Source organism: Trachypithecus francoisi, unplaced genomic scaffold (assembly GCF_009764315.1).
Source record: "Trachypithecus francoisi isolate TF-2019V2 unplaced genomic scaffold, Tfra_2.0 Lachesis_group10, whole genome shotgun sequence".
Lineage (NCBI taxonomy): Eukaryota > Metazoa > Chordata > Mammalia > Primates > Cercopithecidae > Trachypithecus > Trachypithecus francoisi.
Genome location: NW_022681455.1, coordinates 77,634,267 through 77,661,245, shown reverse-complemented (window position 1 = coordinate 77,661,245; position 26,979 = coordinate 77,634,267). Strand labels below are relative to the sequence as shown.

At 47.0% G+C, this 26,979-nt stretch overlaps 1 protein-coding gene across 1 annotated transcript in view; it reads right to left on the bottom strand.

Annotated features, from left to right (window-relative positions):
- DNAH3 (dynein axonemal heavy chain 3) overlaps positions 1-26,979 on the bottom strand; it is a 208,128-nt gene that overhangs the window by 7,767 nt on the left and 173,382 nt on the right. The window contains exons 52-58 of the mRNA XM_033217790.1: positions 20,611-22,752; positions 18,756-18,981; positions 14,410-14,654; positions 12,049-12,165; positions 8,208-8,362; positions 3,930-4,097; positions 559-701 (exon numbers count right to left, since the gene is read on the bottom strand). Of these exons, the coding sequence (XP_033073681.1) occupies positions 559-701; positions 3,930-4,097; positions 8,208-8,362; positions 12,049-12,165; positions 14,410-14,654; positions 18,756-18,981; positions 20,611-22,752 (3,196 nt within the window). The remainder of the gene's footprint in view (positions 1-558; positions 702-3,929; positions 4,098-8,207; positions 8,363-12,048; positions 12,166-14,409; positions 14,655-18,755; positions 18,982-20,610; positions 22,753-26,979) is intronic.

The window sequence follows — 26,979 nt, the reverse complement described above, 5'->3', positions numbered from 1 at the left end:
CCAGCCCTTTAGGAGGCCACGGCTGGAGGCTTACTTGAGGCCAGGAGGTCGAGACCAGCCTGGCCAACATGTCAAAACTCCATCTCTATAAAAAATAAAAAATAAAAAAATTAGCCGGGTATGGCGGCCTATATCTGTAGACTCAGCTACTCAGGAGGCTGAGGTGGGAGGATTGCTTGAGCCCAGGAGTTGGAGGCTGCAATGAGTCGTGATCATACCACTGCACTCCAACTTGGGCGACAGAGAGACCTCAACCCAGGAAAGAAAAAGAAAAGTGGCTCTAATGACTACTTTTACTATTAGCCTGTGCTTGATACTGGTTTTTGCCTAACTTTATAGATGTCAGATGAATGAATGGGAATGAATGAATAGAAGGAATGATTCAACCCAGGGTCAGCATGTGCTGGGGATGGCCCTGTTCACAGCCCCTATTCACACCCCTAATACGGGTGGGGCAAACCACTTCCTCTGCATAGCAACCCCTTCTCAGCTACTGCCTGTTAGATCCTACTCCTCACGTTCCAACTCCCAGGATTTGAGCTACATCATCCGGCCCACCTGTTGAATCTGATGAGCTCCTGCCTTAGGACGGTGTTCATGGATTCCTCATAGACCACGGGGTACAACTTCATGACCTCTTCCAGGTCGAAGTCTTTCGGAAGCTTGGAGAGAATGTCTTGCGCCAACTCCTCAACCACTTCCTTAAAGTGCAGGCAGAAGAGAGGTGAGTGAGAAGCAAGCCCTACAGGCTGTGGCTTTGGATACACTTGAAGTACTAAGCATCTGGCTTTTCAAATGTATTCTGTGGGACTTTCCTGAGAACTCTCCAACCGAAGCCATTTCTGCCTCCGATGGGGAAAGGAGTCCCTCATCACCCCACCAGCCTTGGGGAGGACATCGCCTCTTGGCCCAGAAGAGTAGAGTCCTGTCCTTGGCAGGGCACGGTGGCTCACGTCTGTAATTCTAGCACTTTAGGAGGCCGAAGTGGGTGGATCGCTTGAGTCCAGGACTTTGAGACCAGCCTGGGCAACATAGCAAAAGTCAGTCTCTACAAAAAATACAAAAATTAGCTGTGCATGGTGCTGCATGCCTGTGGTCCCAGCTATTTGGGAGGCTGAAGCAGGAGAATCACTTGAACCCAGGAGGCAGATGTTGCAGTGAGCTGAGATGTGGCCGCTGCACTCCAGCCTGGGTGACAAAGGGAGACCCTGTCTAAAAGTAAAAAAAAAAAAAAAGAGTCCTGTCCTGACACCTCAGGCAAGAGCCGAAGGGCCAGGTAGCTTCAGGGCAGGACCGAGCCTCTGTCTTCAATGTCACACCTGGGTGAGAATCTCCCACAGCCTCAGGCCCCTGAGGATTAGCTCCTGATGCCACGGGACCCTTTCTCAGTGCCCATGACACCTGGGAAGGCAGCAGGGCCATGCTTCAGCATTGAGCCAGAAAAGCACAGAACCCTGAGCTTAGCCAAGTAGGGAGGGGAAAGGCCTGGAGGCTCAAGGAGGAACAAGACCTGGGTGTGGGAGAGACAGACACCCTGCGGTCCTGTGGATGAGGGAGGCTGGGATGTATACTTCTTTCCCTCTTCCCACTGTGTGGGTAATTTCCACTCCTACGTCGGGACACACCAACCAGGCTGGTGTACCTTCATACCAGTGATACTTCATGGCACTAGGAACCGAATCATGAAAGCAAATTAGCAAGTTCTACAGTTGGGAGCGGTTGAACAGGAGGGAGTTTGGAAGGTGGAGAAGGAAAGGGATGGGAGAGGAAGGAGGTGGAGTCAGGAGATGGTGGCTCTGGCTCTGGCTCTGTCCTTGATTTTATGAAGGCCTGGAAGCCGCTCACTCTCTCTCTCAGGATTTGTTTCTCTCGTTGTTTGTAGACTAATGAAGGTGGCCTGGGTCAGTGAATCACAAAGAGTGGACTGGGACTATTAGATGTACTCAGGATTTTAGGTTGTTTCCACGACACAGAAAAATCATGTCGAGTCACGTGGTGAGAAAGTTACTCTTTCAGGTTTTGGAGTTTTCTTCATTGTTGTTGTTGTTACTGTTTTGAGATAGTGTCTCACTCTGTCATCCAGGTGGGAGTGCAAAGGCACAATCACAGCTCACTGCAGTCTTGACCTCCTGAGCTCAAGTGATCCTTCCGCCTCAGCCCCCTTAGTAGCTGCGACTACAGGCATGCACCACCACACCCAGTTAACTTTTTTTTTTTTTTTTGAGACGGAGTCTCGCTCTGTCGCCCAGGCTGGAGTGCGGTGGCGAGATCTCAGCTCACCGCAAGCTCCGCCTCCCAGGTTCACGCCATTCTCCTGCCTCAGCCTCCCAAGCAGCTGGGACTACAGGCGCCTGCCACCACGCCCAGCTAATTTTTTGTATTTTTAGTAGAGACGGGGTTTCACCATGTTAGCCAGGATGGTCTCGATCTCCTGACCTTGTGATCCACCCACCTTGGCCTCCCAAAGTGCTAGGATTACAGGCGTGAGCCACCACGCCTGGCCCCAGTTAACTTTTTTTAAAGACAGGGTCTCTCACTCTGTCACCCAGGCTGGAGTGCAGTGGTGCAAGCTCAGCTCACTGCAGCCTCCACATCCCGGAATCAAGTGATCCTCCCACCTCAGCTTCCTGAGTAGCTGGGATTACAGGTGCGCGCCACCGAGCTCGGCTAACTTTTTTGTTTTGACGGTGTTTTGCCATGTTGCTCAGGCTGGTCTCGAACTCCTTGGCTCAAGCAATCCACCTGCCTCGGCCTCCCAAAGTGCTAGGGTTACAGGATGAGCCATGGTGCCCAGCCCTCGGTTAACTTAAAAAAAATTTTTTTTTGTAGAGATGTGGTCTCCCTCTGTTGCCCAGGCCGGCCTCGAACTCCTGGCCCTCAAGTCATCTCCTGCTTCAGCCTCTCAAAGTGCTGGGACCACTGGTGTGATCCACCACACCTGGCCTCTTGTCAAGTTCTGACCATCTTTCTCTTTTCATTCCTTTCAAAAATAAAGTTTCGGGTCAGTGCCAATTCTTAAGACACTCACACATCATTCTCCTTTTAACAAGAAACCAGCAAAGCCTCAGCTCAGGGGCTTTGGCCAGCAACATTATCCAGGAAGAACTTAACAACTGTTCAGGCTGGGAGCGGTGGCTCATGCCTGTAATCCCAGCGCTTTGGGAAGCCAACATGAACAGACTGCTTGAGCCCAGGAGTTTGAGACGATCCTGGACAATATGGTGAAACACTGCTTCTACAAAAAATACAAAAAAATTTAGCTGGGCATGGTGGCATGTGCTTGTAGTCCAGCTACTCAGGAGGCTCAGGCGGGAGAATTGCTTGAGCCTGGGAGGCCAGGTTGCAGTGAGACAAGATCACACCACTGCACTCCAGCCTAGGTGACTGAGCCAGACTGTGTCTCAAAAAAAAAAAAAAAAAAAAATTAAAAAGAAAAAGAAAAACAATAACAACAACAAACAGAAACCAAAAAACACCAACTGTTCAGCTTTCATTTTCTTTTTATGCCTATCATGACTTTATGGAAATGATACTGGGTTTCCACTTATGGTTCTGATGTGCAATCTTTTAAATTAAAAAAAAAAAAAAGAAGAGAGTTAGTTTTAAAACATTATGTAGAAAAAAAGCAAAAGAAAAAGAAAAAAAGCAAAAAACCCATTATGTAAATGGGGTATAGGTGATAGGTGGATATAGCAGAAAACGTAAAAGTTATACAGGAATAGCTGACATTCTGGACATGCTGGTTCCCTTGCAGCTCTGGATATAAGGACTCCTGGCAGTAAGGCCACAGTGCCCCTTCCCTGCCACTGGCCAGGAGGCTGCCAGGCCCCTGCTCTCTGCCTTCTTGGTCATCCTCCAATCCTGTGTGCCCACTAGATGGAGAACTGCTTGGAAAATAGGATTGAGCCCCCTTTCCCCAGCCCAGTTACCTGAGGGGACTTGCCACTTCCTCCTGACTGTCTAGGGAGGGTCAGCAGGACCCCCTCAAACAGCTGGTTGGTTTCCTGGTTGTCTTTGGTGATGTCTGCGTTCTCATGGAGGCCGAACACTTCTGGGTGGGCTGTGATGGGGAGGCTCCTGAGATAGTCGATATAGGACTGGAAGGGAAATCTTCAGTTAAAATAAACGAGGGACCCTGGAATCCCACAGATGACTCCAGGCTTAGCAGAACCCAATCAGAACAGGAATCACACTGCATCAGTAGCACAGGTCACACACACACACACACATATACACACACAGGCTGGGCGAACACATCCCTAGCCCTCCCTCATACAGTTTTCTGGGGAGTGTGCATGAAAGCAGATGGGGCTGAATTATCTCTCAGCCCACCCGGGCTTCCTCTCTGCTCCCCCAGTGGGCCTGGCTTTGGACCCAGACAGAACTGAGTTTGGATCCTAGCTCTATCCCAAACTGTCAGAGGCATTCAAACCAGAGCGACTCCATCTTGTATAGGAGCTGAGTAAACTAAGGCTGAGACCCACTGGGCTGCATTGTTAGGAGCTGAAGGCATTCTTAGTCACAGGATGAGATAGGAGTCAGCACAAGATACAGGTCACAAAGACCTTACTGATAAAACAGGTTGTGGTAAAGAAGCCAGTCAAATACCCCCAAACCAAGATGGCCACGGAAGTGACCTCTAGTTACACACTCATTATAATATATTAGCATGCTATGAGACACTCCCACCAGCGCCATGACTGTTTACAGATGTCATGACAACGCCAGGAAGTTGCCCTATATGGTCTAGAAAGGGGAGGAATCCTCATTTCTTGGAACTGCCCACCCCTTTCCCAGAAAACTTATGAATAATACACCCCTTGTTTAGCATATAATCAAGAAATAACTGTAAGTATAAACAGTTGGGCAGCAACCCATGCCATTGCTCTGTCTATGAAGCAGCCATTCTTTATTCCTTTACTTCCTTTTTTTTTTTTTTGAGACAGAGTCTTGCTGTCTCCCAGGCTGGAGTGTAGTGGCACTATCTCGGCTCACTGTAAGCTCCGCTTCCCGGGTTCAAGCGATTCTACTGCCTCAGCCTGGGATTACAGGCGCATGCCACCATACCCAGCTAATTTTTTGTATTTTTAGTAGAGATGGGGTTTCACATGTTAGCGGGGATGGTCTTGATCTCCTGATCTCGTGATCTGCCCTCCTTGGCCTCCCAACATGCTGGGATTACAGGTGTGAGCCACTGTGCCTGGCCTCCTTTACTTTCTTAATAAACTTGCTTTCGTTTTACCCTATAGACTTGCTCCGAATTCTTTCTTGTGCAAGATCCAAGAACCATCCCTTTGGGTCTGGATCTGGACCCCCTTCCGATAACGAAACTATGTACACTTGAGTTTGTTATCTGAAACCCCAGTTTCCTTATCCGTAAATGGAAAAACAAGTGTAGTTATGAAGTATAAACCAAAAGTAAAATCCTAAGACCCTCCAACCATCTGAATGGACTTCCTCCTCGTCCGGGGCACTCTAAAATTTAACCTGAATGCCTGGTTCAGGCCATGAGGGGAAGTGGGGGTCAGACATGCCTCATTATACCCCTGCAGCATTACCATCAACATACAGACCCTAAGTCTGATAAGAAACATTTACAATCTAGTCTCTCTGAAGCCTGCTACCTGGAGGTTTCATCTGCATAATAAAACTTGGGTCTCCACAGCCTCTTATCATAACTCAGCCATTCCTTTCTATTGATAATAACTCTTTCAACCAATTGCCAATCAGAAAATGTTTAAATCTACCTATAACCTGCTAGCCTCCACTTTGAGTTGTCCTGCCTTTCTGGACTGAACCAATGGATATCTTAAATGTATTTGATTGATGCCTCATGTGCTCCCTAAAATGTATAAAATCAAGCTGCACCCCGACCACCTGGAGTACATGTTCTCAGGATCTCCTGAGGGCTGTGTCACAGTCCATGGTCACTCATATTTGGCTCAGAATAAATCTCTTCAAATATTTTACAAAGTAAGAAAGAGACTCTTTTCATCCACAGAAGGAATCAGGCCTTGGCATGTGACAGGTTGTGGTGTTATATATATATCTACTGGTTTTCATCCATGGTTCCTGGCTTCTAACTCCCCTAGCCCTTGTTACAGTCACCTGTTATAATGTTGGGTGTGTTAGGCCTTAGGGGCAGGCCACAGGAAACAGAATCTCTCTGACCTTCTCTTGCCCTCCTTTTACCTGCCCTCAAGCAAGACTCAATCTTCCCCTATCTTTCTGATTGTCTTTTTATTTTTTTTTTTATTTTTTTTATTTTTTTTTGAGGCGGAGTCTTGCTCTGTCGCCCGGGCTGGAGTGCAGTGACCGGATCTCAGCTCACTGCAAGCTCCGCCTCCCGGGTTCACGCCCTTCTCCTGCCTCAGCCTCCCAAGTAGCTGGGACTACAGGCGCCCGCCATCTCGCCCGGCTAGTTTTTTGTATTTTTAGTAGAGACGGGGTTTCACTGTGTTAGCCAGGATGGTCTCGATCTCCTGACCTCGTGATCCGCCCGTCTCGGCCTCCCAAAGTGCTGGGATTACAGGCTTGAGCCACCGCGCCCGGCCTGATTGTCTTTTTAAAATTTTTTTTAGACAGGGTCACTCTGTGGCCCAGGCTGGAGTGCAGTGGTGGGATCTTGGTTCACTGCAACCTCTGCCACCTGGGCTCAAGCAATCTTCCCACCTCAGCCTCCTGAGTAATTGGGACTAACAAGTGCACGCCATCACACCCGGCTAATTTTTGTATTTTTAGTAGAGACGGAATTTCACCACATTGGTCAGGCTGGTCTCAAACTCCTGACCTCAAGCCATCCACCGGCCTCAGCCTTCCAAAGTGCTGGGATTACAGGTATGAACCACTGTGCCTGGCCTGATTGTGAGTCTTAAGACTCCACCTAGAGAGAGAGGGTCCTGCCCTATACTCTGGGGGATGTCATGCAACTTCCATAAAAACCCAAGAGGACTGGGTGCAGGGAGCTTCTGGACAGCTGACCACATGGAGGTTCCTGGAGGGTATTTCACCCAGGGAGGGCATGGAAGTTCCCACTCCTTCCGCCATACTTCACCCTATGCATCTCTTCATCTATATCTTTTGTAATATTCCTTTAATAAACCGATAAACCTAAGTGGTTCTCTGAGTTCTGTGAGCCGCTCCAGCAAATTCATTGAATTAATTTCAATTAAAGGGGAAGCGGTGGGAACCCCAACATGAAGCTGGTTGGTCAGTTCTTGAGGCCGGGACTTGTGACTGGTGTCTGGGGTGGGGGAAAGAACTGGGGACTGAGCCCTCAGCCCGTGGGATCTGACACTATTACCAGGTAGATGGTATTGGAATTGAATTAGAGGACACCCAGTTGGTGTCTACTGCTTAGTATGTGGGGAAGGGGGAACCTCCACACATTTGGTCACAGAAGTCTTCTGTGTTGATGGTGGTGGTGGTTGTGGTGTGAGAGTAGCGGAAAAATACGATTTGAGAGTTTTTCTGTTCCACAGGTGATCAATAAAAGTAAGTTTTTTTTTTTTTTTTTTTTTGAGACGGTCTCACTTTGTCACTCAGGCTGGAGTGCAGTGGCATGGTCTCAGTTCACCACAACCTCCACCTCCCAGTTCAAGCAGTTCCCCTGCCTCAGCCTCCCAAGTAATCGGATTACAGGCAGGTGCCACCACACCTGGCTAATTTTTATATTTTTAGAAGAGACTGCGTTTCACCATGTTGGTCAGGCTGGTCTCAAACTCCTGAGCTCAAGTGATCCACCCACGTCAGCCTCCCAATGTGCTGGGATTGCAGACATGAGCCACCACGCCTAACCTGTAAACTCTTTTCTATTCCTCAGATTTATTGTTTTCATCTTCTTTTTCTCATTCCCTGTCCAGTTTTTCTGTTCCTCCCTTTTTGCCACCTTCTGAATGTTTGTCTTCAAGTAGCAATGTCCATCTTGCTCACTACCAAGGCTCCATCTTAATCATCTTTCTCTCTCCCTCCTCCACCCAGATGGATCCAATATTTTGAAACATCTTGTCTACCAAATACCAAGCCCTCCTTAAACAGTAGCCATGTCTCTCTTGCAGGCTTTTGGGAATACTGGGAATAGCTTTTGGATTCAACTCAGGAAGCCCAAGGTGACCCCAGGGCTCCTTGGCTACGCTGCAGCCCTGTAGCCATATAGAGATGAGGGAGCCCTGTGGGGTAAGAGGTGGGCCTCCCTGCCCACCCCTTACCTGGTAGGAGCCATGAGGAGGGATGTAGTAAGTGTCTCCAGGAGCGAGGGAGTAATAGTCCTCCTCAATTTCCTTACAGTAGAACATGGACAGAAGTGACAGCAGGAGACGCCGGTCTTTGTCATCAGTCACTCTGCCTCCATAATTACATTCCCCTGGGGACAACCAACAGAAAGAGAAGTTGAGCCCAGGGAAGGTCATCATGAGTTTGGTGGTTAACATAAAACACGGCATTCTTCCGGCCAAAGATCTCTGCTGGAACACAGTGATAGGGACAGCAAGCAGGGAAATTCCGGGCAGAAGATGGCAGGTCCCCTGCAAGGGCCCCACCCTCAAGCTGAAAAGCCTGAAACCACGGCCCTAAGTGAGAACTTACATCCCTGTTTTCCTACTTGAATGTTGCCTTTTCCAAAACAACCCATGACCTGCCCCCACCCCACAACCCATGCCCATCAAAACCCCAGGCTCGGCCAGCAGAGAGACAGAAGCAGCTGGACATCAGAGAGAAGTGGCTTGACTTCAGGGGACCAGCTTGACAGTGTAACTTTGGAGAAGAATCCAGCCGGAGATGGCTGGACTTCAGGAGAAGATTACCTTCCTGCTCCATCCCCTTTTCAGCTCCCCTTCCCACTGAGAGCCATTTTCATCGGCAATAAAATCCCCCACATTTACCATCTTCAATTCATTTGTGCGACCTCATTCCTCCTGGACACCTCCTGGACAAGAGCTCGGGTGCCATGAGTGCAGGTACAAAAGGCTGTCACACTGATCTGCCACTGGGCGGTTAACATTTAAGCTGTTTGTGGATGGCAGAGCTAAAAGAGTACTGTAACCCTTCCTCTGGGTGACAGAGGGAGACTCTGTCTCAAAAAAAAAAAAGACATTTCGAGAGAGAGAGAGAGAGAGATCACATTCATATAACTTTTATTACAATATATTGTAATTGTTCTATTTTATTACTGTTGTTGTTAATCTCTCACTGTGCCTAATTTATAAATTAAATTTTATCATAGGTATGTATGTATAGGATAAAACATAGTGTATATGGGGTGCAGTAAAATCCACAGTTTCAGACATCCACTGGGGGTTCTTGGAACATATCCATGATGGATAAAGGGGGACTAATGTATATGTTGAGGTGGTGGCAGTAACAGTGGGTGGAGCCTTTGCTAACTGTGCCCCCGATAGAGAATTACAATGAGCAAAGACCCTTGCCAATTCATGCTGGAAATGTAGAGTGGGCAAGAAATGGATCTATGATGTCTTTTATACCCTTGAGGTTTGAGGATTGTTAGTGATCTCAGCCTAACTAGCCTATCCTGACTGGAACAGTTGGAAGGTGACTACTCTCAAGCTGGCTGGTTTACGACCAGCAGGCAGTTGGTTTATGGCTTGCAGGCAGTTCTCTACACAGACCATATCCCAGGGCAATCATGCACTCATGCTATGGTCTGAAGAGGAACCCTAGGATGTGCTTCTGTGTGGCCTGGAACTGTGGGAATATGGCTCACTTCTATTTATTATTATTATTAGTATTAGAGTCGGGGATCTCGCTGTTTTGCCTAGGCTGGTCTGGAACCCCTGGGTCCAAGTAATCCTTCGGCATCAGCCTCCTGAGTAGCTGGGACTACAGGTGCAAGTCACTGTGTCCAGCTCCAGGCGCACTTCTTTGGAGACGTTCTTTCACCAAACTGAGATCCACTCTGTGTGTGCTGTGTGTGTCATTTGGGGCTTTGTTCTAGGGAACACTATACTGAGTTAAGGTCAGTGTGACCTTCTGGCACGGAACTTAATCACTGTAAAGCACAGTCTGTCAGCGTTGGCACTCTTAACATGTTGGATCGGATAGTTTTGTGTTATGGGGACCACCTTGTACATCGTAGACTGTTCAGAAGCATCCCTAGCCTCCACTACTATAACTGCCAGTAGCACGCGCTATGACAACCAAAAGCATCTCCAGACATTGCCAAACAGCCACTGGGGGCTGAAATCACCCCCGGTTGAGAACCACTCCTTTAAGCCTCTGTCTTCCCAGCTGTAAAATGGGGTTATTAACATGGAGCTCATAACATTAATGTGAAGACTCAATGCATTAATCACAGGTATAGAGTGCCTGCCGCATGCCTGGGGAAGGGATTCTAACAAACTCCTTAACATATGGAGCTGAAGAGGAAATTGTGTGTGATCTTGATGCCCCAGTTTTTTAATTAAGCTGTATTTTGACCTTCAGCCATGATCTTCCGTTCATTTAGCACATGTCTATTTTCATTCCTGTCTCTGGGACTGTGCGGCATGTTCCTTGAAGTTAGTGGTCACGTTTTTTTGGTTGTGTGTGTGTATGTTTTTTAAGAGATGGGGTCTTGCTCTGTCACCCAGGCTGGAGTGCAGTGGTGTGATCATAGCTCACTACAGCCTTGACCTCCTGTGCTCATGTGATCCTCCTGCCTCAGCCTCCTGATAATTGGGGCTACACGTGCACAACACCATACCCAGCTCATTTTTATTTTATTTTTTTGTGGAGATGTTGCCTAGACTGGTCTCAGACTCCTGGGCTCAAGCAATCTTCCCACCTTGGCCTCCAAAAGTGCTGGGATTACAGACGTGACCCACCGCACAGAGCCTATGATCGAGTTTTATACATTTACATTCTTCCATATGATGTACTTGTACATATCGTGGACTAATAAAAGGCTGCCGATTGATTGTTTTAATACAAAACAGCTAGGGTCATTTCTACCTCAGGGTCACTCTGCTGCGAATGTTCTCCTTCCTCTATGTCCCACCCAGTTCCTTCTTTTCCACTCATAAAATTCCCACCCAGTTCCTTCTTTTCCACTCATAAAATTCCTACTCACCTCGAAAACCCATCTCTTACGCCTTCAAGAAGTTTGCCATGATCATCTCCTCCGCCTACCCCAAGATTTAATCATTATGCTGCCTTTCTACTTTATAAATGTTTCTCTTGTTGAACTTATTACTATGTTATCTTTTTTTTTTTTTTCTTTTGAGACAGGATCTCACTCTGTCACCCAGGCTGGAGTGAGGTGGCACGATCAGAGCTCACTGCACCTCCACATCCTGAGCTCAAGCAATCCTCCCACCTTAGCCCCCTGAGTAGCTGGGACTACACGCATGTACCACCAAGCCTGATTAATTTAGGCATTTTTTGTAGAGATGGGATATTCCCCTGGCCAGTCTTAAACTCCTGGCCTCAAGCAATCCCTCCACCTCAGTCTCCCAAAGTGCTGGGATTACAGGCATGTTCCACTGCTCCTGGCCTGTATTTTTTATTATTATTATTTTTGAGATGGAGTCTCTCTCGGTCACCCAGGCTAGAGTGCAGTGGCGCAATTTCAGTTCACTGCAACCTCGGCCTCCCCACTTTAAGCAATTCTCCTGTCTCAGCCTCCCAAGGAATAGTAGGACTACAGGCACGCACCACCATGCCCGGCTAATTTTTTAATTTTTAGTAGACATGGGGTTTCTATATGTTGGTCAGGCTGGGCTCAAACTCCTGACCTCAGGTAATCCACCTGCTGTGGCCTTCCAAAGTGCTGAGATTACAGGCATGAGCCACGGTGCCCCACCAGCCTGTATCATTTTTTTAAATATTTTTCTTCTTTTGGAGACTGTGAGTCACTCAAGGGTAAAGATTCTATGTTAATTTTTGGTTTGTTTCCTTACAATATCTAGCATGATGACCAGCATTAGTAAGAGCTCGATGTTTATGGTGAGTGAGGGAGGGAGGGAGTAAAGAAGTGAATGGAAATGGGAGCAGAACAGCAGGAGGGTGGAACATGATACTGGAGGTTTATAGTGGAAAAACCCCTCCCATAAATACCTGTCAGGTAGGTCAGAGCATCAAAGGGCACCTCCTTGTAGTCATTGAGAAACATCTGGATCTGCCACATACTAATCCTCAGGTCAGATTCATTGAATTCATAGGGAATATTCCACCCTGTGTGCGGGAGAGCAGAGAGAGGCTTCAGTGCTGAGAGCTCTTAATTTCTACTCAAAGACCAAGCCGAGGGAGTTAAGCATCATGATGGATCAAAAGCCTCTTTCAGGCCCATGAATATCAAGCACCGGGGCCAACTATTAGCCTGGACATTTACCGCCAACGTGGGAGCCATTCTGCCTGAGAAAACGTCCATTCTAAAATCAATTTCCTTATGTACCTCCCCATTTGTTAAGGAAGATGTTAATGTCCTGGGATTTGTGGAATGAGAATTATTCAGCCTGGCAGGAATAGGGCGGTAATACATGGAGCTCCAAAAATAACACCACGGCATGCCTAGACAGCAGGAGCTACGACTGGGCAACAGAGCCACGTTGGTTCTGAGAATTCCCCTCCTCGAGCTCATGGGAAAACTGAATGGCCAACCTTAAAGAAATGACCACTCATATTTCCAAGGGTGTAATGATAAATGCCCATTGGGGGCTGAACAAGTGACATACATGTGTAAACCAGGCATGGTGCAGGATACAAGAAAGAGTATGGGGAAGCCTGTGCTCAATAGAGACGTTTTTTGTTTGTTTGTTTTGCTTTTGTTTGTTTGTTTGTTTTGAGACAGAGTCTCGCTCTGTCCCCCAAGCTGGAATGCAGTGTTATGATCTCGGCTCACTGCAACCTCCACCTCCTGGGTTCAAGAGATTCTCCTATCTTAGCCTCCTGAGTGGCTGGGATTACAGGCACGTGCCACCATGCCCAGCTAGTTTATGCATTTTTAGTAGAGACAGGGATTCGCCATGTTGGCCAAGTTGGTCTTGAACTCCTGACCTCAAGTGATCCGCCTGCCTCAGCCTTCCAAGGTGCTGGGATTACAGGCGTGAACCACCGTGCCAGGCTCAATAGAGAAGTTTAATTTCCTCCCAAACACTCGCTTTCAAATTAGAAGTATAACAAAATAACAAAATTCGTGTGCCAGCAAATGAAGCATGACTGGCAGTTAGTTGCAAGCCAAACGGTTACATGGCTTTTTTTTTTTTTTTAGAGGCAGGATCTCGTTCTGTTGCCCAGTCTGGAGTGGTATGATCTCCGTTCACTGTAACCTCGAACTTCCAGGTTCAAGTGATCCTCCCACCTCAGCCTCTCAAGTAGCTGGGACTACAAGAATGTGCTACCGTGTCAGGCTAATTTATTTATTTTAATTTTTTTTTTGAGACAGTGTCTCACTTTGTCATCCAGTTTGGAGCACAGTGGTACAATCTTGGCTTACTGCAGCCTCCACCTTCTCGCCTCAAGTGATCCTCCCACCTCAGCCTCCCAAAGCACTGGGATTACAGGCTTGAGCCACTGTGCCTGGCATGACTGGTTGATTTCACTTAGCATAATGTCCTCAGGTTCATCCACGTTGTAGTGTATGTCAGAATGTTCTTCCTCTTTAAGGCTGATTAATATTCAGGAGTTCTAGACCAGCCTGGCCAACACGGTGAAACCCCATCTCTACTAAAAATACAAAAATTAGCTGGGTGTGGTGGCATGCTTGTAGTTCCAGCTACTCAGGAGGCTGAAGTGGGAGGATCGCTTGAACCTGAGAGGTGGAGGCTGCAATGAGCCAAGATCACACCACTGCACTCCAGCCTGGGCGACAGAGTGAGACCCTGTCTCAAAAAAAAAAAAAAAAAAAAAAAAGTCTATAGGTAGATTAATATGTAAGCAAAATGTTATATAGTCATACAAAGGAATTTGTTGTTGTTGTTGTTGAGACAGGGTCTCCCTCTGTCACCCAGGCTGGTGTGCAGTGGTGTGATATGGGCTCACAACAAACTCCACCTCCCGGTTGAAGCAATTCTCATGCCTCAGCTTCCCACATAGCTGGGATTATAGGCGGGCACCACCACACCCGGCTAATTTTTGTGTTTTTACCATGGGGTTTTACCATGTTACCCAGGCTGGTCTCAAACTCCTGGCCTCAAGGGTTCTGCCTGCCTCGGCCTCCCTAAGTGCTGGGATTAAAGGCACAAGCCATCACGCCCAGCCAGGTTGTCAGATTTAGCAAATAAAAATACAGTGAGAGTTTAATCTTAAATAATAAATCATTTAGTATAAGTATGTTCCAAATATTGCCTGGAAAATACTTATACTGTATTTTACTGGCAACCCTATCTGAGCGTAAGCTTAAACATGCACCTGGAGACACACTTATATGTGCCTGGTAGCCTTTTCCCCAGCCCACCCAGGTGCACTGTCATCACTTACCTAGGGGACCGAAGTTTCTCCTCTCTTGAACAATGGCGTGGAAGAAACAAAGGCCAAATAACATCTTTTGCCACATCACCGCCTTTGCACAGCTTTGGAAGAATACAGGATCTGAGACGGGGTCATTGAGGTAGGAGCGCAAAAGGTTGGCCCGGAGCCCTTTGGGGGGCTCATTGGTCATTTTGATTCCATTCTGGAGAATGCTGACCGGAAACTTCTCTGATGGATAGCTGGTTAGCCAGAGTCTGGAAGAACAACGGACGCAACCTTTTAGAGCAATACAGTAAGTTATAGTGAAAAACAATAACAAAAACAAAACAATAACAGTAACAAAACAGACCAGCCTGGGTAACATGGTAAAACCCCATCTCTACTAAAAATATTGTTTTATTTATAAATAATTTTAAAAAAAACAAAAAATAATAGCTATGATTTATTAAATACTACCAGAGCCAAAGCCATGCTAAGCATTTAACATACGTCCTTTTATTTCCCTTAAGCCTCACAGTCACCTGATGAGGAGGGATTCACTACCCCTTTTACCAGTGAGGGAACGGAGGCATGGCAAGGTCAGGTGGGTTTTTCAAGGACACGTCGCTTGGCAGTAGTTGAACCAAGATGTGAACGAACTCAGGATTCTCTGACTCCAAAGCGCCTACATTTTTTTTTTTTTAATGTAGAGATGGAGTCCCTCTGTGTTGCCCAGGCTTGTCTCGAACTCCAGGACTCAAGTGATCCTCCCAGCTCACCATCCCGAAGTGCCGGGATTACAGGTGTGAGTCCCTGTGCCTGGCCCTAAGGCTGCTTTCTCTCTACAACGAGAGTTGAATAGTTGCAACAGAGACAATATGGCCACAAATCCTAAAATATTTACTATTGGCCCTTTACAGAAAAAGTTTGTGGATGCCTGTCATATAGGAAATGGCATTTGAAACGGGCCTTGAAAAATAGGGAGAAATTCTTTTTTAAAATGCAAGTTTATCTATGCCCACAAAAAAAGGGAACATATATAAAAGTGTTTAGAAGAAACCAGAATTGATAATTTTACCACCTATAGGTTAACATCTTGGCACACTGCATCTGAGGCTCTTTTTAAAAATTTTAATTTTTATTTTATTTTATTTTATTTTTATTTTTATTTTTTTGAGACAGGGTCTCACTCTGTCACCTAGGCTGCAGTGCAGTGGTGCATCTCGGCTCACTGCAACCTCCATCTCCCAGGTTCAAGTGATTCTCCTGCCTCAGCCTCCCTAGTAGCTGGGATCACAGACATACACCACCCCGCCTAGCTAGTTTTTGTATTTTTAGTAGAGACGGGTTTCAAAAAGTTGGCCAGGTTGGTCTCGAACTCCTGGCCTTATGTGATCCACCTGACTCAGCCTCCTAAAATGCTGGGATTATAGGCATGAAACACTGCTGTTCCTGGCCAGTTCTTCTTCTTCTTCTTCTTTTTTAATCTAATTTTATTTTTAAAGATATCTTGCTCTATTGCCCAGGCTGGTTTCAGGCTCCTGAGCTCAGATGATCCTCCCACCTCAGCCTCCTGAGTAGCGGGGACTACAGATGCACACAACCATGCTAAGCTCCCAGACTTTTATTAATTTGTTTTTCCTACCCAAGGTCAAATTACATATACATCATGGCCTCTTGGTTTTTATTGGTTTACTAGACATTAGAGAGATTTGTAACAGGTAGGTTTGGGGTTGAAAGGTCAGAGACACAGGACACAGGCTGAGCCTCCCTGTGGAGGAGGGAGAGCTGGTGATCTAGTCAGACTTTAGGCTGTGGTCCAGGCACAGGGCTGGGGGGGGTAGAAGAGTAAACTGGGGGCCTAAGGCCTGACTTCAGTCTGCAGATGGGTGATGTTTTTGGCTCATGTCATTTGAACCCATACAATGCTGTGACATATTTTTGAAGTAGTTGATAACGGTTTTTTTTTTTTTTTTTTGAGATGGAGTCTCACAATGTCGCCCAGGCTGGAGTGCAGTGGTGCAATATCAGTTCACTGCAAATTCCACCTCCTGAGTTCAAGGGATTCTTGTGCCTCAGCCTCCCAAGTAGCTGGGATTACAGACATGCACACCACACCTGGCTAATTTTTGTATTTTTAGTAGAGACGGGGTTTCACCATGTTGCCAGGGTGGTCTTGAATTCCTGGCCTCATGTGATCCACCTGCCTCAGCCTCCCAAAGTGCTGGGATTATAGCTGTGAGCCACCTCGCTTGTTGTCAAACAGCACTCTTGAAACTAATGGACTTCTCTTAAACTCTCTCTCTTTTGGAAGTTTTATATGAAGACAAATCAACAAATCAACTGTGGCTAATCTGACTTTGTAAATAAGCACCAAACACTTTCCCTCTTTTCCGGCAGACAACTAAGATGAAAATAACCAGCTAGCTTTATTGGACAGAGCAGGGGTTGACACATTTTTTCTGTAAAGAACCAAAGAGTAAGTATTTTAGACTTTGTGAGCCCATATGATCTCTGCTGCAACTACTTGTCATACAGAAGTAGCCATAGACAATATATGAATAAGTATGGATGTTTTTCAATAAAACTTTATGGACACTAAAATTTGAATTTCATAGACGTTTCATGTATTATGAAACATGATTCTTTAGATTTTTTTCCACACTGTTTAGTTAGCTTGCAAGCTATACAAAAACAAATGGCAGCAGGGTGCATTTGGCCATCGGGCCTTAGGTTGCTGCTCTCTGGCCTGGTATAAGAGAATCCCTGGTCCAGGTGTGGTGGCTCACGCCTGTAATCCCAGTACTTTGGGAGGCTGAGGTGGGCGGATCACCTGAGATTGGGAGTTCAAGACCAGCCTAACCAACATGGAGAAACCCCATCTCTACTAAAAATACAAAATTAGCCATGTGTGGTGGCACATGCCTGTAGTCCCATCTACTCAGGAGGCTGAGGCAGGAGAATCGCTTGAAGCCAGGAGGCGGAGGTCGCCGTGAGTGGAGATCGCGCCACTGCGCTCCAGCCTGGGCAACAAGAGCGAAACTCTGTCTCAAAAAAAAAAAGAGAATCCCTGAACATTTGAGTTAAAATGGACTTTAAAGTCTGTTTGGTTCATCTTATTATTCTATGAATGCAAAAACTGAGGCTTAGCTTTGCTGGGCTTTAACAAAAAACAAATAGCCGTTTCCAATGTTGATTAAAATTCCAAAGAACCCCAGAAATGTAGGATAGAGGTAGGCAGGTGGCAGGAGGCAGGGCAAATGATACCTGGAAAATGGTAGAAATTTTTTTATTTTTTATATTTTAAACAGGGTCTCACTCTGTGGCCCAGGCTGGAGTGCAGTGGTGTGATCACTGCTCACTGCAGCCTCGACTTCTCGGGCTCAGGTGATTCTCCCAGTTCAGCCTCCCAAGTTGCCGGGACTACAAATGTGTGCCACCACGCCCAGCTTATTTTTTGTATTTTTAGTAGAGACGGGGTTTTGCCATGTTTCCCAAGCTGACCTTGAACTCCTGGGTTCAAGCAATCCACCTATCTCAGCCTCTCAAAATGCTGATATTACAGGCGTGAGCCACCATGCCTGGACAGGATTTTTTTTAAATAAATAATAATTTTTAAAAATCAGACTTGCTCACATTGAGTCTACCTTTCTAGCTACATTTCCTATTACCTTCTCCAACAACTTCTCATGGCATATACCAGAGTTGTAAGATAACTTCTCAGTGTTTCCTTAATACCTCTCTGCTTTTCCAAATGCTGTCTCTTCTGCCTGGAATATCCTTCCTGGCAAACTCCTATTCATTTTTCAAAATCCCGGGCCATTGTCAGGCCTCCAGGACTTCCCCAACCTTCCCATCCCTTTTCTATATTCCATGGCTCTTCTTCAAATAGTGAGTAAATCAGATATGACATGGTATCAACATTATTCATCTATGGGCTGCCTTCTGCTAGACTGAAGAGCTTCTTTCTTTTTTTCTTTTTTTGAGAGGAAGTCTCACTCTGTCGCCCAGACTGGAGTGCAGTGATATGATTTCTGCTCACTACAACCTCTGCCTCCTGGGTTCAAGCAATTCTCCCACCTCAGCCTCACGAGTAGCTGAGATTACAGATGTACACCACTACGCCCTGCTAATTTTTGTATTTTTAGTAGAGACAGCGTTTTGCCATGTTGGCCAGGCTAGTCTCGAACTCCTGACCTCAGGGATCCACCCACCTCAGCTTCCTAAAGTGCTGGGATTACAGGCATGAGCCACCCTGCCCGGCCTAGACTGAGAGTTTCTAAGGGGCAGGACTGTGTCTTGATCATCTTCCTAGCCACCAGCCTGATGTCTGGAGGTTGGGTCCCAGAGAAGGCAGTGGTGGGACAGCATCTCACCTGAATCTGGCATTGGTGTTCTCAGGAACAATCACCTCCTCACAAATCTTCTCCAGTGTAGGCATCCAGCTTGTGGCCAGATGGCAGTTCTGTAAGACCACCCAGGTCCCATCTTTGATGGCATTGTTGATCATTTTGGCAGCAATAGGGCCTTGGCCTTGGCCAAGGGAGATGGTCTGTGTTCTGGTACCTCCCATACCAAGATCATCAGCAAACTTCAGCAGGCCTGAGACCAGGAAGAAAGGAGGCTTTTGAAAGATGACAGGCTAGCTAACAGTAACAGAACAGCCACATCAACAATAAACATGGCTCGGTGTGGTGGCTCACACCTGTAATCCCAACACTTTGGGAGGCCGAGGTGGGAGGATCACTTGAGCTCAGGAGTTGGAGACCAGCCTGGGCAACACAGTGAGACTCTGTCTCTATTTAAACACACACACACACACACACACACACACACACACACGCCAATACCAACACAAAAGGTGGGGTTCACATTAAAATTTCGGACTCAGAAAAAAACTCACTGACTTCTGTTAATTACAAAAATAAACATCTTTCTGGGGAAGTTCAAGACATCAGGTCAGATGGCAGATGAAGCTATAATCAACTTCTCTTTTGCTTTAAACACATAGACATTCTTGAACCCAAGAGGTGGAGGTTGCAGTGAACCAATATCACGCCACTGCACTATAGCCTGGGCGACAGAGCAAGACTCCGTCTCAAAATAAATAAATAAATAAAATAAAATAATAAAAAATAAAACAATAATAATCATTGTGCACCGGCTAGTGAAATAACAGATCTTGGTAATGATTGTCATAGGCCACTAAAACTATTAAAGTCAGTGGTTCCCAACACTGGTTGCACATTGGAATGACTGGAAAGGCTTCATAAAACACAATTCAAAAACATCCCAAAGATTTTAATTTAATTGGCCAAGGCTGTGGCCTATGCATTGAGATGCTTCTTGAAACTCCCCAAGTGATTCCAAGGTGCAGCCAAGATTGAGAACCGTCACATTAGGTGACAATCTGGTGGGAAACTTTATAAGGGAGGGCGCGGGGGGACGGACAGCCAGCTCACACTGACAATGCCTGAGTCCCCGATCTGTCTTTATCAGAAAAGACAGCCAGACAGTATGGATCTCGTGATGTGCGGCACTAGAAGGAACACAATGTGAAGTTTCCTGTGGAATCATCCGAGCTGAATCTCACCAAGCTTCTATTTTGTTCTTTTTTTCTTTGGGAGGGGGCAGGGTCTGTCCCCTAGACTGGAGTACAGTGGTGTGATCATAGCTCATTGAGGCCTTGACCTCCCCAGGCTGAAGGGATCCTCCTACCTCAGCCTCCCAAGTAGCTGGAACTACAGGCATGTGCCACCATTTCCAGCTAATTTTTTAATGTTTTATAGCAACGGAGGTCTCACTATATTGCCCAGGCTGGTCTCAAACTCCTGGGCTCAAGCAATCCTCCCAACTCCTTCTCCCAAAGTGCTGGGATTACAGGCATAAGCCACCTCTCCTGAACCCTCACAAGGTTTTTAAGGAAAAAACTTTGAATGAGTTATCAAGATTCAACAGTGGGAAATTTCTGCATTTCTGGTTTCTCTTGAAAAATCAGATGATCTAGCAATTCTGGGCTTACATTCCCAAATGGCCCAATTTGTGGGTGCCGAGTAGCAGCTGAGCTCTTTAGGTGGAAAAATAAGAGTTCCATGGCTCCACCTCGGCCTATAAACCACTTGGCGTTCAAAGTCATCTGAACTTGAGATACCTGCCGCAAGGGACGGGCTACTGATATCCACCCACACATTCTGGGCTTTCCACGTCTCTTCCACAACACTCTGTTCTTACCTGCCATTGGGTCTGCACTTGGAGACAACACAAAAATCAAAGGCGCACAGCAGCTGGAATCATTGTAGGATCCCTGGAGATCGAAGGTAGGGGCTTCGATGTACAGCTTTCCCATGTGTTCAGCAATGAACTCCCGGACCGCTGGCACTATTTTGTCAGGCCGCAAACATCGGAGGATCACCATCTTCTCTAATCCTTGACAGAACTTCCAAGACCCAGGGAGTTGCTCCTCGTGGGGCCAGGCTGAGTCATAGATCAGCTTCCATTCATCCAGGTTCTGTTCCAAATGGTCCATCAGGCCGTGCAATTTGGGTAAAGCAGATGCACGGACAATCTCCGCCCACGCCTTCTCAGCCAGCCATTGGGGAGCTGGGTTGGGGTAGGGGTTATCCAGTGCGACGCCTCCAGTGAGAAGGAAGTACCACACCTCCTCCGTAATTTCCTTCTTCTGTTTCATGATGCCGATGGTCAGGAGGAGAGAGAAGAGTAGCTTGTCCTTCTCAAACAGAGAACGGCACACGTTGTTGTAGATACTGAGGGTGAAATGGTCAATGATGTACTCGATGCGCAGATTCAGTTCTTCGCTCTTCGTGCTATGGGCCAGGGAATGCATGTAGAGATGTATGAACCAAGTCAGGGAGTACTGGTACATGGGCTCGATGTTGGCCAGGTCCGAGATACAAAAGAAGATGGTGGCGGAATGCACAGCCACTGGCTTATAGCCCATCCGAGTCTCGTCAATCTGCGTTTCTGTCATGGAAGCAACTTTCTGTTTCTCCGAGATCTCTTCAGATAGCACTTTGGAGGAGGACAGAACTTTGATGGCGGTTTCATCCTCCAGGATGTTACCCTTGGACATGGAGAGAACCTCTAAGATCTTATCTTCAATTTCCTTGAGATGCTTCTTGTTCTCTGCGCTTTCCACAATCAACTGGTTCTTTTTCTCTTCCAGCTCTGGCTTCTCCTTCGCAGCCACAATGCCAAGGAGTTGATCTTGGAGACCCAAGGGGGTGATCATGAAGTTGAGGAGACAGACTTTCACAGCAACTTCTGGGAGGTAATGTGGATTCCTCAAACAGGTTGTGATGTATAACTTAAAATCCCTGGAATATTCGATGATGTTTTCACCCAGCCTCATGTACTCAACTCCTTGCTGTTTGAACGTTGCCTTGAGCAAGATAGGTTCGATAGAAGCATCCAGCTCTTCACCAATGTTTTCAATCAAGACAGGGGTGCCTAACTGCAGCGCGTTTTCCAGCATCCTCATGTAGTTGCTATCAGAGAACTTGATGACAGCCAGTTTATTCACCTTCTCCATGTTCTTAATCCATTTATTGGCCTGCCCCTGAGGGTCAATCATTAAGGCCCAGCGTCTGGAATTGGACACAATGATGCCGTTGTCGATGGAGAAGGAGTCAACGGGAAGCCCAGCAATCTGCCAGGCACGGATTTTTATGGGATCCCCTAACGTGTGGCTGAGACTGAAGTCACTAGAGCCGGGGATGACCTTGTCCTTACATTCAGCCAACCACTGATTTTGGCACTGGATCCGATAATCCACTGTAAAAGCGCCCAGGTAAGCCACGGTTGCTGAGGACAGCAACACATCACCCGTCAGATTAGTATAGCGGATCCCCAGGTGCCGGGCAGCTTCGGTCCATCTGTCCTTCTCTCCCCCAAGACCACTGATCAGTTTCTCTGCCCTGACCAGCTTTTGGGAGCAGATTTCAATGTTTTCCTCTAAGTCCTTTTTCTTGGTGTTCATCTTTCCAAAGTCGTCATGCAAGGCCTGGAGCCGGTCTACCACCAGCTTCAGCTCTGCTCGTTTCTGATTCAGCTTCTGCATCTGTGCATCCAGCTTCCCCTCCGCCTCCCTCAGTCGCTCCCGTTTGGGAGCCACCACCTTGGCAACACGATCGTACACCTCTATGGCCCTCACCCACTTGCACAGACCCTCACAGGCCGAAGACACATTTTTAATGACAGTCGGCTGGAATTCCGGGTGATTGATAAACCTTTCCCGGATCCGCTTCATGGTCAGTGGGGGGATGTTGTCTTTGTCATACGTCTTAAGACTCTCCAAGAATTTCAGATCCCCAAGAATCTTTTTGGATACCCCCCAGTAGTCTTCTATCATCTTACCTATTCGGAACAAGAAACAGAGATAATGTATTAAGACATTCTGGCCGAGACTTAAAATTTTGCAGTGGTTACTGCTGGTATTTGAGAAAAAACAAAAACAAAACATGGTCTGGGAGGCCCAGCCGACCTCACCAACCCCATCTCTGCCTCACTCCCTAAACCCGGGTTACAAAGGACCTTCCTTCAATTCCTCCATGACCCCAAGTGCTTCTTACCATGAGCCCTTCGCCGATACTGTAAATGGCATCTAGCTGGCTCCTGACAAGACCTCAGTTCTCATTTTATTCTATTTTATTTATTTATTTATTTTGAGACAGAGTCTTGTGCTGTTGGCCAGGCTTGAGTGCAGTGGTGCGATCTCGGCTCACTGCAACCTTCGCCTCCTGGGTTCAAGCGATTCTCCTGCCTCAGGGTCCCAAGGAGATGGGACTACAGGCATGTGCCACCATGCCTGGCTAATTTTTGTATTTTTAGTAGAGACGGGGTTTTACCATGTTGACCAGGCTGGTCTTAAACTCTTGACCTCATATGATCCGCCCACCTCGGCCTCCCAAAGTGCTAAGATTCCAGGCCTGAGCCACCGCACCCAGCCAACTTTTTTTTTTTGAGATGGAGTCTCACTCTTGTTGTCCAGGCTGGAGTGCAGTGGTGCGACCTCGGCTCATTGCAACCTCTGCCTCTCGGGTTCAAGCGATTCTCCTACCTCAGCCTCCAGAGTAGCTGGGATTACAGGCACCTGCCACCATGCTCAGCTAATTTTTTTGTACTTTTAGTAGAGATGGGGTTTCACCATGTTGGACAGGCTGGTCTCGAACTCCTGACCTCAGGTGATCCACCTGCCTCAGCCTCCCCAAGTGCTGGGATTACAGGCATGGGCCACGACGCCCAGCTGCGCCCAGCCAATCTTTGCATTTTTTATGGAGATGTGGCTTCGCCATGTTGCCCAGGTCAGAGGCCTCACTTTAAAAGCCATCGCCATAGAGGTTTCCCTAGACTTCTCTGACAAGAGGGACCCCCCTCCCCGCTGCACCAGCATTTTCTTTCATCTTGCTTGCTAGAAAGTCCATTCCCTTTATAGCACTTATTGCAACCTGTAAGTTTTCAATTATTTTCTACCATCTACCTCTCCCTCAAAGTGGTAACCTTCTGCTGCTTTCTAGAACCTGGAACACTGCCGAGTACTTAGTTATAGATAAATATGGGTTGAATGAATAGTACCCCATTATCTTATTCATGGATGGAAAAGGCAGCAGGAGCCACAGCCCGTGGGGATGAGTTTCGAATATTCTTCCCTAGTCTGGGAGGTTGGTTGGAGCCCAATCAGTCCTCCTTGTGATGAACCGTGTGAGTGAGGCCAAGGTCTTATGAGAATGAAGGAGGCTGGAAGAAGCAGCTTGCAGGCTTCCACCCACACAGAAGACTACCCGTGGCCTGCCCAGACACAAAGCCAGGCCCTTATTCCCCTTAGCACCCATCATGCTGACTAACAACTAATCAAGCGAGTCTCAATCCCATCCCGGAACAATGCTCCTTCTGTTGACACATTGGAAAAAATTCGGGAAGCATTTTGGCCTGCGGTACTTGCCAAGCTCAGGCTCATCAAAAAAGTTATACTCTGAGACAGCACATTGACTACAGCAGATCAAATGTGTCCCATTCCTAATTACAAGAGCAGAAATCGGCCAAATATTTCCCGTGAAGGTTTTTGTTGGCATTCTAGAAAATGATCTGCTTCATTTAAATTCAAGGTACCCCAAACTAACTCAATTGCTCTTTTGCTCCATCTCAATATACTCACTCAATTCCATGGTTTGGGTGAATAATAGGCATAATTTGCTTTAATTTTAATTTAATGATAGGTTCTGTGCTGATTATCAGTGATCCAAGATGAGAAATGGCATTCATGACCTGGCTGTGCTTTGTGTATCTCAGCAGGTCTCAACCCCAGCTACAGGCAGAGCTTAAAAAAAAAAATTCTACTGGCAGAGCTTAAAAAAAAAAAATTCTACTGGCCGGGCGCGGTGGCTCAAGCCTGTAATCCCAGCACTTTGGGAGGCCGAGACGGGTGGATCACGAGGTCAGGATATCGAGACCATCCTGGCTAACATGGTGAAACCCTGTCTCTACTAAAAAATACAAAAAACTAGCCGGGCGAGGTGGCGGGCGCCTGTAGTCCCAGCTACTCGGGAGGCTGAGGCAGAAGAATGGCGTAAACCTGGGAGGCGGAGCTTGCAGTGAGCTGAGATCCGGCCACTGCAGTCCAGCCCAGCCCAGGCGACAGAGCGAGACTCCGCCGTCTCAAAAAAAAAAAAAAACAAAAAAAACAAAAAAAAAAAACTTCTACTGCTCAGGCTGCATCCCAGACCAATGGAATGAGAGTCTCTAGGAGTGGGGCATGGACTTCTGCTTTTTTTTTTTTTTTTTTTGAGACAGAGTTTCGTTCTTGTTGCCCAGGCTGGAGTGCAATGGTGTGGTCTCGGCTCACTGCAACTTCTGCCTCCTGGATTCAAGCAATTCTCCTGCCTCAGCCTTCCAAGTAGCTGGGATTACAGGCACACACCACCATGCCCAGCTAATTTTTTTTTTTTTTTTTGTATTTTTAGTAGAGACGGGATTTCACCATGTTGGCCAGGTTGGTCTCAAACTCCTGACCTCAGGTGATCGCCCATCTTGGCCTCCCAAAGTGCTGGGATTACAGGAGTGACCTACCGCGTCTGGCCGACTTCTGCATTCTTTAAGCTCTCCAGGTGATTCCAGGGTGCAGCCAGGGTGCAGAAGTACCATCTAGCTCATCTTTGCTCAAGGCCAACTTATTATACCTCAGCTGCTTCCCTAAAGGATGCTCTTGTAAAGTCCGCTCCTTGCTTGGCTCTTCCTGATGAGTTTTGCATCTGTTTTATGTGACTGTAGGCCTGACAGCCGCCAGGGAAGAGGGAATACTAAGCAATGGGAAGCAGGAGCCAGAAGGTCTCAAATGAAGGATCAGGGATTCCTTTTTTGAGACAGGGTCTCACTCTGTCATACAGGCTAAAGAGCAGTGGCAGGATCACAGCTCACTGTAGCCTCAACCTCCCAGGCTCAAGCATTCCTCTCTTCTCAGCCTCCTGAGCAGCTGGGACTACAGACGTGCACCAGCACACCTGGGTAAATTTCGTATTTTTTGTAGAGATGGGGTTTTGTCATGTTGTCCAGGCTGGTTTCAAACTCCTGGGCTCAAGTGATCCACCCACCTCAGTCTCCCAAATTGCTGGGATTACAGGTGTGAGCCACTGTGCCTGGATGGGATTAGAGTAGAGACTTCTAACATTACAGAAAGAATGAAGGAATAGCCAGACTGTTCCCAGGATGGGAGGATTCAAAAGGCAGGAAATAGAACTGGAGGTGATTTTTAAAGTCATGGTTCAGCTCTAAGGCACTGGTCTCAATGCAAAGTCCTACATCTAATTTAAATTTGAAGGACAGTAAATATTCACCTGTTCATGTTTCTAGGCTCAACTGTAGAAGGGGCGTTCCTTCCTCCTTCCCCATTCCTTTCTCCCCATTTCTAATTCTCTGTATCCTCCTCTCTCTTTCTTTTTTTGTCTGTCCGCCCTTTTCTCTTTCTCCCCGTCCAGTTGCCGTCTCTGCCTCTCTTGGTCCTTGTCTCCCGTCCATGTCTCTCCCCCTCTAATTTTCCATTCCTCACTTCTGCTGCACCCCACTCCCTCCCCCAACTCTTCCTCTCTGTCTTCCTGTGAGTGTTTTTTGTCTCCCTGTCTCTCTTTTCTCTGGTCTCTTTTCTTCCCACTCTGTGTCTCTGTTTCTGTGTCTCTCTTTGTATCTCTGGCACTCCCTGTGTCTCTGCGTCTCTCTGTCTCCATTTCTCTGTCGCTCTCCACATATTTGTCTCTCAGTCTCTATTTCTACCTGTTTCTCTCCCCTCATGCCTTACTCTCTCCTGTATGTCTGCAACTCACTTGTGCGTGCAAGTCTCTCCCCATCTCCTCTCTCTCTCTTTTTCTTTCTCTTTATCTGTGTGTGTGTTTCCCTGTCTCTTTCTCCTGATTTCCTTCTCTCCTGGTCCCCCTGTCCCTTTGGGTGCATATGCACATGCATGTCTGTGTGTATGCATGTCTGCATGTGGTGCATGCATGTGTGTGCATGCACATCTGTGTGTGCATGTTTGTGTATGCATACATGTGTGTTCATGCATGGCTGTGTATGCATGTGTGTGCATGCATGTCTGTA